Here is a 10,783-nt window from a genome sequence, read left to right as displayed (position 1 = left end):
AATAGAAGGGTTTTATGAAATTTTTGTTTATTAACCCTGTAAAGCCTGAACCATGAAATAACTGCCAGAAAATTATGATTTTTTTTTTTTGAAAATGGAGTGTTTATTAAACCTTCTGGTAATTAAAAAGAAATTAAATATGAATTTTCATGTATGAGTTTTAATTTGTATCGTATTTGCTACATCTTGCAATGTGGACTTAATGGAAGACAACCAAGGAGGACACCACTGTCATCATAACATGCAAGACTGGAATTTGCCAAAATGCATATTGATAACCCACAAAGCTTCTGGGCAGATGAGACAAAACTGGAGCCCTATGTTCACAGATGAACACTGTACCTACTGTGAAACATGGAGGAGGCTCGGTTATGTTCTGGGCTGCTTCGGCGCATCTGGGACAGGTTATCTTGAATCTGTGAAGGGTACAATGAAATCTCACGACTATCAAGGCACTCTGGAGTGAAATGTGCTGCCCAGTGTCAGAAAGCTTTGTCTCAGTTGGAGGTCATGGGTCCGCCAATAAGGTAATGACCCAAAACACATTATGAGGTGGCCTTCTGTGAGCCCTGATCTAAATCCTATTGAACATCTGTGGAAGGAGCAGAAACTTGCAGCCTGGAGAAGGCACTCTTCAAACCTGAGACAGTTTGCTCACGAGGAGTCAGCCAGAATACCTGTGGGCAGGTGCAGAAATCACGTGATTGTACTGATGGCCTCAAAAGGCTGGATACAAATATTGTATTTTTTACTTCATAGCATTAATTTTAAAGCTTTAGTTATTTTTTATTGCATTATTATTATACCAAAAGCTTCCACTTGTGCACTATTAACCGACTTAAGCAGGATTATTTTACTGAAGTAAAAAGTCTAAATACTATTCTTTGACTTTGCAAAACTCTTATGCAACATCATACCAATTTTTTTAAGCCAGTTTTTGACACAGATTCAAATTTTTTAAATTAAATTAAATTAAATTTCTGATGAAATATTCTGATTTCCTGCTTTGGTCTTGGTTCTGTTGGACTTCCTCATGTGTGGACTTTGTCTTTGGTCTTAAATTTCTGTCTTATGTGTTGATGGTATTAAACTCACAGTGAACACACATGCATACAAATCCTTGCTAGATAATGGTTTAATTTCCCTAAATTGCCTTTTCAACAGAAGGCAGACCTTATTCTAGGATCTTCCATCATCACTTTGTCAAGATATTTTTTTGTTTGTTGTGGATTTTTTTGTGATCTTTCATTTTTGTGTTTTCCTGACCATTTTACTTCCCCTCTTTGTTAGTTTCCCTCTTTTGTAATTGTCAGTCCTGCCCTCGGCAGCCTTACCTGTGTTTAATTGACCAGTCAGTCCTTCTAGCACACTCCCCTGTTTGCCTTTGTGACCATCAGGCTGTCTTTGCTTAAGCTGTCAAACCTTTAAACCACTTTCCCAGCAAATCCCTCGTGTGTGTTTTTCCTGTTTATCGTTTAGTTTATTTCCTGTGCATTCTTGGTTTCTGTTGGACTTTCTCATGTGTGGACTCTGTTTTGAATTAAAGATTTGGTTTTTCCTCTTCTCTCTGTGGTTCATTACACATTTTCCCATAATGCAACCTACTCCTTAGCTTCTGTTAGTGACCCATTTGTTCCACTGCCAGAATATTAAAATCCATAAATCACTTCCATTACTTCAGTTCAGTTTATTTAAAATCTCAAGGACCAGTCCCGAAATGTTTCTTAAACTATAAATATTAAATTCACACATGTTATAAACACAGAACGTGGATCTTTTTGAATGGGCATCTAAAATATTTACAGGTCTAGATTTCTGTCTGTTTTTCTGTGAATACTGGTGGCTTGTGCTGGAGGTTTGTCACTCCTGCTCAATGTCTACAAACGGCTCAGGTGCTTCCTTGCTCTGAGTCAAAGCTTGAGGGGAGTGTGTGAAATTCTGGACAGTGTTGCGAGGACGCTCAGGGCAGAGGTTACACGAAGGAAGGAGTTGGAGTTTGGCCTGCATGGGGCAAGAGGTTCATGCATCAGTCCCCAGGGTCCTGTCAGAATGATAAATAGGATTGTGTGCCTGAACAGCAACAAATGTGAAAATAAGTCTAGACACGCTGTCTATACGCCCTTAAATGTAATCCAATTGTGACATTTGGATTGTTAAAATAAATACGTGAGCTCTGTTTACTCCATCATTAATGTGTGACTGATATATGAAGGTCTACATTTAAGTGGGGGAGGGTTGTAGGAAGTACAGCTTGAACAAGGAGGTTAGTGTGACCTGAAAAAATCCAACACAGGAAAGACGAGAAGATGGAGAAAAAATTCTCACTATTTATACATCCAGGTCTGTCTTTTGAGTTCACCGAACTCTTTAGCTTAGCATTTCTCTGTTCACATCAGTGAAACACTGAAAATGCAACAACAGATCCACACAAAAAAATAAATCTGTCTTTATAACATGAGAGTTTAGATTTAGGGTTCTTAAAGTGTGGTCTATGGGTTAATGAAAGGATGCTCAACTATACTATAAACAGTTCATGTCATATTATGATACAGTATCCCAATAAATCAAGACTAGTATTATAATTCTGGCCACAATGGGAGAATAAACCTTTGTAAGACTGAAAATATTAGCTGGTGATAGAAACACAACAGCCACCTTACACATGGTTAAGAAACAAAACAAAACAAAAGCAGCGCGAGCATGACATTTACCACTCTGACCACCATTACAAGCACAAGTTTAAAGTCTCGAATATGTGCATTTCTTTTCTGTCATTAAAACTTTGGGGAACCCCAAGGATGAGCAGTCATATCATAGTTCACAGATTAGGTTCACTATAGTAACTACAGTCTTTCAGTGACCTTTCACCAAATGAAGATGTCTGTGCATGCCTTTATTAAGCAACATTTTTATTCCAGCCACAGAAAAACAAACAAAACAAACTAAAAAAGCTCTACTTTTGATAAAAAAAAACAACTAGATTTCCATTGTATAACATGATCTCTCTAAGCAGCAGCAATCACAAAATGGTCTCTAGCTCTTTCAGAGACAAGGAGCTGATTGGATCTTTTTCTCCATGACTTTTGCAGTCTTCATCTCCTTTGCTGGGTTTCGCATCTCTGGTAAAAACCCCTAACTCAGCACCCTCTGGTTTCCACACAGCCAATTCCTGTTGGGGGCCTGAGGTCTCGCTGTCACCGGAAATGTAAACGCGTAGGCTGTTAAGATGGTGGGGGGAAATTCCGGAAACGTGGCGTACCAGCCTGACCCCTGACCCACCACAGCCAGAGGCTCCACCTGAGCCCACCACTCCTCCAGCGAAGGAAAGAGCTCTGGGATTGGCAGCAGACAGGCAAATGCTGTGGGTGGTGGTGTGTGACATCATGCCACCATAGTAGCAGCTGCCTCCTCCGCCGCTGCTGGTGATCCTGGCTTTCTGCTTGAGGTCCAGCACCAGGCTGCGTCTTAACCAAGCCTTCTTTACCTCTGCTTGCACCTGGCAACAATATTTATTTACTTTACACTTTTAATTTAGACCAGAGAAAAATATATGTGAATGTGAGTTGATCTTCCAAACTACATTGTAGCTTTATTACCTCTCCATTGCAGAAACAGTAGATAAATGCCACAAAAAATCCCTGGAAAGAAATAAGATTTCATTAAAAGGAATCAGCTTTCATTATCATTGCAGGGGGGAATTTGAGCACATAATTGCTTGCAGAGTTAGTTTTCATAAATGTGTGCTGACCTGGGAAGAGTTGAAAAACATCTCGTAATGCATCTGGACCTGCCACAGCAGCCCAGTGACCTCAGTGTAGGGAAGAGCCATGAACACCATGTAATGAACTCCAAACAAGGGCATGAGGACTAATGTGGACTTGAGTAGCTTCCTGTTGAACAAAGAGTTAATTTCATTGATGTTCCTTGTCATACAGATGGTAGCTTATGGTCCAGAGATTAAAAATAGAATTCAAGCAAGACGCTTATCTTCCTTGGAGGGGTTAAATCAAGAGATACCTGTACTGCTGTCGGGGGTCCAGTTTACCAGTGTTGGTTTCCCACAGTTTAGAGGCTAGTACACGAATTATGTTAATGAACAGGAGGAAATTCACCTGCAGGGAAAGAAATAGAAAGCCAGATTTAAAATACTACACTCACAGTAATATTCTTTAATGCTATTCTCATTTAAAGTCCCTTTTCTTACAACAATTGCAGCCAGAATGGGGACTTGATAGATCCACTTCAGGTTTCCGGCACTGATGTCCCAGCATCTGAAACATCAATGAAAGTGTTTCAGGGAGAATTTGTTAAAGGAGTGTAATGTAACTATAACACAAATGCATCATGCGACTCACTGAGTGTCTGCCAGTGAAGCTCGAGCGCTGACCCAAATGGACACAAACACAGCTGGAACACCTGTGATGAGCACATGAGACAATCAGACAAACTGGCATTGATCCAAAGTGTAGCCTGTCCCAGTGTCACTTACCCCAGCCAATGATAGTGAGAGCCCACAGGTAGTTCTTGTCAGACAAGAAGGCCATGAAGATGAGACTATGGAGGTACAACCCCTCCACCAGGATCCAGTAGTGATTTGTTGCCAGGAAGTACAGGAAGAGAGTAACAGCAGCTTTGCAGCCAGCCTAATGACAAAAGACAGAAGTTAAAGAAAGAAAAAAGCATGGATAAAATTGATGATAATTGATACATTCGATGACCACTTTGTTAGGTACATGTGCTCAACTGTTTGTTGATGCAAATATCTAATCAGCCAATCACATGGCACTCAGTGCATTTAGGCATGCAGACATGGTCAAGACGACTTTCAAACGGAAATTTCGAGTTTAAGTGACATTGTACGTGACAGGACTGTTGTGCCAGATGGGCTGATCTGAGTATTTCAGAAACTGCTGGTCTACTGGGATTTTCCCACACAACCATCTCTAGGGTTTACAGAGAATGGTAGAAAATATCCAGTGAGCGGCAGCAAGAAAACGTCTTGCTAATGCCAGAGGTCAAAGGAGAATAACCAGACTGCTTCAAGCGGATAGGGAGGCAACAGTAACTCCAAATAACCACTGATTACAACCAAGGCATGCAGAAGGGCATGTATGAATACAGAAAACATTGAACCATGACTCAAATGGGCTACAGCAGCAGAAGTCCACACTGGGTGCCACTCCTGTCAGCTAAGAACAGGAAACTGAGGCTACAATTCATACAGGCTCACCAAAATTGGACAATAAATGATTGGGGAAAAAATTGCTTGGTCTGATGAATCTCTGTTTCTGCTACAACATTCAGATGGTAGGGTCAGAATTTGGTGCAAACAATATGAAAGCATGCCTTGTACCAAAGCTTCAGGGTGGGGTGGAGGTGTAATAGTGTGGGAAATTTTCTTGACTCACTTTGGGCCCCTTTATGGCCACAGTGAACCAATCTTCTGATGGGTACAAAATCCAATCATCTCAAATACTGTACTCAAATGGCCTCCAGAGTCACCAGAAAACTGCCATTCATATCTTTTTTCTCCTGCCTGCAAAGCAAATATGGTTAGCTTAGCTTAGCAAAAAGAACAGAAACAGCAGGGAAGAGCGAGTCTGACTCTGTCAGCAGACAAGCTGGAGACAAAATCTGCCTAACAGAAGCAATAGAGCTCAAAATTTACAACACTGTACTCTGTTTATTAGGTGTAGTCTATGTTTCATTTCATGAAATACAAATAAATGAGTATGTGTTTGGACATACTGGCACTGCATCCCATTGTGAACTACTATCACTGTGCTGACTGCCATACAGCAATTGATCACAATGAAGCAAACACAACTGAATAAATGGTTATAAATATAAACGGAAGTTACAATTTACCATATGGGACTTCTGTCCTGCAAACTCAGGCTCAGCTTCACTGTTATTGGATATGGAGTAGAGCACAGCATCCTTCACAAAGATGCTGACTGCTCGACAGATGAAGGAGGTGAAGAGGTGAATGTGGATGTAGTTGCGTGTGCAGTGGAGACGCCTGAAACATGTGACAGAAACAGAGGAAAGCATGTTTGGATGAAATAGAAGGTCTAGAGATGCTGTTTATTTGTGCGTTATGGATCGACGTTTTTAAGCTGTTTTCTTCTTACTTGAAGTAGCAAAGAATGGAGACTGCCACCAGAAGGGATGCTAGAGAAATGGAGTAGCCAACAGTGTACATGAGATGGAGTCGCTCAAACACCTTCTGAAACAAAGCAAACCCAGACTGCAGTGCATTTTTTTCACATCTGGAAACAGAAGTAACTGAGCATATTTTAACACATTGGTATCTGCAGCACAATAAGCACACTGGAGGTGAAGGATTTTTTGCAGACAGGCCTTTAAATTCTTTATAAGAATGTGATCACTGTTGTATGGGCTTCCAAAGAAACCCTCAAGCTGCAGCCTGAACCTTTTCCCTCTTCTCTGCCTTTATTTAAACACGTACAAACTGATTCATTCAACTAACCACCAGATCACACACACTGTTTATATAATCTTCCAGACAAACGCACCTCCTCGTGGCTTCTGTGGTTGAAGGTCAGGTATCTGGTGCACTCACTGTAGTTTGCCCAAGTGCGGTTGATACTTGCCACCAGCTCCCAGTTGCCTGACACATCACACTGGCGGTAGGCTCGCCCTGGCCCGCAGGAGGGCAGGACATAGTCAAAACCAGTGCATAGTGCAGTATAATGTGTAGATAGTATCTCTGGAGCTCTCCTACCTCTGTGGTTGAAGTCATAGATGTACTCAGGGCACTGCACTGAGACCAGCTGACCTGCTGTGCTTTGTGGCCAGCAAATGATCCCATCCCACTCTGGGATGCAGTCGCCATCTTCAAAAATAATGTAAAGCAGGTTTTAGCCGGCTCATACAGCTGTGTGCAGTTTAGGCATTGTGCCGGACAACTCTGTATGTTTATTTGTAGGCTCCACTTGAGTAGCTTTGCATGATTCACAGCTTAAAATAATCCTTATTGACCTGAACTTCAGTTCAGACTGTCTGGAACAGCCTGTTTTGGCTCCTCTTTGACTCACATATGCAACTTGTCCATGCTTAACGTGAGTGTCCACCAGTGTAACAGTATATATGTGACATACAGTAAGGGGGAGTATAATTAGTCCATTTGAAGTAAAAAAAAAAAATACTGTAAAAAATACACACAAACATTAAAAAGTATGCTAATTATGCAAATCGACCTTTCTTAGATGACCATATCAATACATTGTTTAATTACTGAAAGACTATGGCAAAGTTTAGCTAATTTCTGAATTCAATTTTTTTTATTTAGAAGTAACATGAGGAAAATGTTTAAAGTTTAGCTAATTTAATCTACTTTAGATCACATTTGGCTACTTCAGTCTTTAATAACATAATAATCATATACGACCATCATATGCTTTTGATGACAATTTTACCACTACACCTATACATTTCCCTCTGTAGTAGACGTGATGTTGCAAATATGTAGACATAAACATTTTTTCCTCCAAAGGCTCAGTGTGGGTAAATCAATAAAAATCTAATAGTTAAAGAAGAATAAAGCCTGCGTCACAATTCCTGAGAAGATCTGTAATATTTCATCTTTCTTTTGAATCAGCTTATCAAACATCAGCTTCTCCGTCGTATTTCCAAATTAAAAATGCCTTGCAGTTGCACCTAAATACATCTGTGTAATAACTGAGATATCGGAAAGCAGGATATTGGATGGGTGCTACATCTGATCATAAATAAATAACTGATGTAATAAACAATTCATATAATTATGTGTGTGGACATGCACTCACTGACCGCCTGTTAAAAAAAAATTAAAAGAAAAGGCTCTTATTTGACAGGCACATCTTTGGAATATTCAAGAATTAAAAAGGAAAAGAACCATTTCAGACATACTTCCAGTGTTGACTTTTAGATCAAATAAATTTCAGCTCATGTGTCCTAACTATACTCTCATGAAACCGCAGAAAGTATTCATAAGCAGTGGGGAAAAAAAAGTTCCATTAAGAGACTAACTTCGTATAGTGTTTTATATAAGTTAGAAAAGGATTAAAACAAGTACACAAACCTTTACTGAGAGCCATTTGTTCCTTGATGCTCCTTTCACACCTGGCATGAGCACCAATCAGAAGGTAGATCTGCTCATCCCGTGTGATGACATCATCAGAGTCAATCTGTGAAAGGTGGATGAAGGCAAGAGATAAATCAATACGGGCATGTAAGTCTATATTTCTGGAAACTATAATTTAGATGGTGAACAATCAATAAAAAGATCAAAAACTAATGAACAGGATAAATCACATCATGTTTTTATACATCATCAACCACAAACTGTCCCAAAGATCTGATGTGCTGCCTCCAGGTGTTGTGAAATAGTCGTGTGAGAGTGCGGTATGTGATGATGCCCTGCCAGCCCCCTTTATTTGCAGCAGCGGGGCTGCTGCTGCTGGCCACACGGGGCTCTTGTCCTCAGGACCTCAGCCACGCTGGTGAGAGCTGGTCTACACAAGCAACTTTGTGTTCCCGGTTGCATTTCACGACAGACCAGCAAAACTAGCAGAGCATGGTTTGGCAGAGGAGAGCAGCAGGGTGTGTTTAGGTGTATTTAACTGCTAATACAGCTGCTTTATGGAAGTGGCATTGCAGGGTCAGACTTTGGCCTGAGTAAAAGATGTGAGTATTGCCTCTCACAAGCTAAACAAAACTACTCATGATAAACTCATTAATTACTAAGTAGAAAGATTAATTATAATTCAGCTGGATTCGTGATAAGTAGCATTGAAATAAACTGCTACTGGGCAAATTGTGTATCCAGTAATGCAGAACAGAGAACAGCTATCATTCCCTGCAGAGATTTGTTCAGGGCAGGGGTCAGCAACCTTTACTATCAAAGAGACATTTCTGGGCAATCTTTGAACATTACAATGGAGGTGAGACAGCCAATTATCAGCATTACTAATAGGTGCAAATAATTAGAAGCTTTAATCACATGTGACTCTACTGTGGGCTATTTATGATTATTTGATGCTTCAACTTGTTAGTTACATTTTCCTTTTTTTATTTTTTTACCAACTAAACAGAGCTGTCTATATACCTGTGCTTGGGTACAGGCGAAGTGTTTTCGGGTTTTCTCCTGACACAAATCACTGTTTTAGTCTTAGTCTCCCACCACCATGATCTCAGGTTGGCTGATCTAGAGGCTGTTATCCTGTCTGGGATCAACGCTCAAGATCGACACCGGGGAGATTCAGAGATGAAGAGATGAGGCTGAAAGGCACTTGTGGTCACTGTTAGCATGCTTCAGTCAGTGAAAGGTTAAAAGGGTCAAAGCTGATGATGGTTTGTGAGGTAAAGCAGACCACAGATGACTTCTGATTGTGCTGGTGAGATGGTTTCTACTTTTTATAGTTTTTTTTTTTTTTTTTAGTTTTGAGAAAAACTGTACAATTGAGGTACTTTTTGTATGCAAAGAAGCATTTCTATTTGAAGAAATTATTTTATCAGCTTGTTTATAATTTGACTCAGTCAGGCTGTTGATGCTTTATGTAAATTTTTCTTAAATACCTGATAGTTTGGTGTGAGAGTCACAAAAAATAGAAAAATTGAGGAGGGGTCGAATAATTTTTTCATGGTGTGAAAATATGGAAAAAGTCTATATTCCTCAGCAGGATTGCTAAAAAGTTATTCTTTATTACTTCATAAGTTAACCAAGGAGACATTAGCATCTCAGTCTTGTTGGTGAATGTCTGGCATATTTCCTGATACATTACAAGCATCAAAGAGGGTCACAGATACATGAAATTTTCTATCTTTGGCCCAAACTGCAACAGTATGAATGTGTCGTGTCTGACTCAGTGTCATAATAAAGTTTAAGATATGCTGCTGCTGTGTGAAAAGTTTAAATTTGGGACATAAAAACCATCCTCTGACACACTGGACTGAGAGACTGAGAATTTATTTACTGCTGCAATCGCCAGTCCAGCAGCAAAATATAAAGTTTTGTCTGAAAAGGTTTACATTCTTTCAAATTATCAAAAATATTCAATATCTAAGCTTAAATTCCACTTATTTTAGACCATTTATATTAACAGTAAAGCAGCAGAGAAGTAGCAGCAAATCAGGTATGAACTGTTTTGCTCTTAACAAACCCAGTCAGTTAATAACCATTCAAAAATTCAATAATTTAAATATTATGAATACAGTTGGCTTACCAGTGCAGTGACTGTTATCACACTGTGGAAAAAAGACAAAACACCAATTCCTCTTGCAGACAACATGACGTCTCTTCAGTTGTCAACTTAAACAGAACGGCTCACGCTCCACTCAGATCATTTTATCCTCTTTAGGCTGTGTTGAAGGAACTTCTGCCCTAAAGTTAATGTTCTTCTCACATGTCCCATCAGTGCTCCTTTGTTAGTCAGCAAGAACTAGCTTTTGGAGTCTCTTGAGGTCCCAAGTTTTCTCCATGAAGCTCAGTTGACATTACTAATGAGTTTTGAGGGACTGTCTGTGGTGTGATGAGGTCTCTGTGGGGAAGAGAGAGAGGAGCACTGAGGACGAAACCTCCTCCTTTCACAGCTCTTAGGACTGTTGGGATGAGATGGGTTGGCCTTGATATGCTGTGGCTTCCATTCGCTTAACTCTTTGTGCTCCTCGCTGCTGTCAGTATCTGCTTGTGCTTCACATTTGGCTTGTTTGCCTGCTTTAACCCATTCTTTTTCTAATCCCGCTGGCAGATGACTCTTTAGTTTTATTAGTAATATAA

General features: G+C 40.0%; 1 protein-coding gene across 2 annotated transcripts; it reads right to left on the bottom strand.

The window, feature by feature from the left end:
• Positions 1-2,927: 2,927 nt before the first annotated feature.
• On the bottom strand, positions 2,928-10,295 carry pth3r (parathyroid hormone 3 receptor). Of its 2 annotated transcripts, none has more exons than XM_030754880.1 (13): positions 10,230-10,295; positions 8,087-8,192; positions 6,749-6,859; positions 6,540-6,664; positions 6,135-6,229; positions 5,869-6,022; positions 4,490-4,643; positions 4,356-4,416; positions 4,205-4,271; positions 4,018-4,112; positions 3,749-3,890; positions 3,597-3,638; positions 2,928-3,496 (listed from the first exon to the last, which is right to left on the bottom strand). In XM_030754880.1, exons 1-13 carry the CDS (start codon positions 10,293-10,295, stop codon positions 3,020-3,022), a joined length of 1,695 nt encoding a protein of 564 aa, XP_030610740.1. In that variant the 3' UTR covers positions 2,928-3,019. The 2 variants fall into 2 exon arrangements, with proteins under 2 accessions (XP_030610740.1, XP_030610741.1); XM_030754881.1 differs by having other exon boundaries at positions 6,135-6,226.
• Between the last annotated feature and the right edge of the window lie 488 nt (positions 10,296-10,783).

Source organism: Archocentrus centrarchus, chromosome 19, assembly GCF_007364275.1.
Source record: "Archocentrus centrarchus isolate MPI-CPG fArcCen1 chromosome 19, fArcCen1, whole genome shotgun sequence".
In the NCBI taxonomy this organism is placed as follows: domain Eukaryota; kingdom Metazoa; phylum Chordata; class Actinopteri; order Cichliformes; family Cichlidae; genus Archocentrus; species Archocentrus centrarchus.
The sequence above is the reverse complement of the archived record's forward strand: the minus strand, read 5'-3'. Positions and strand labels throughout refer to the sequence as shown.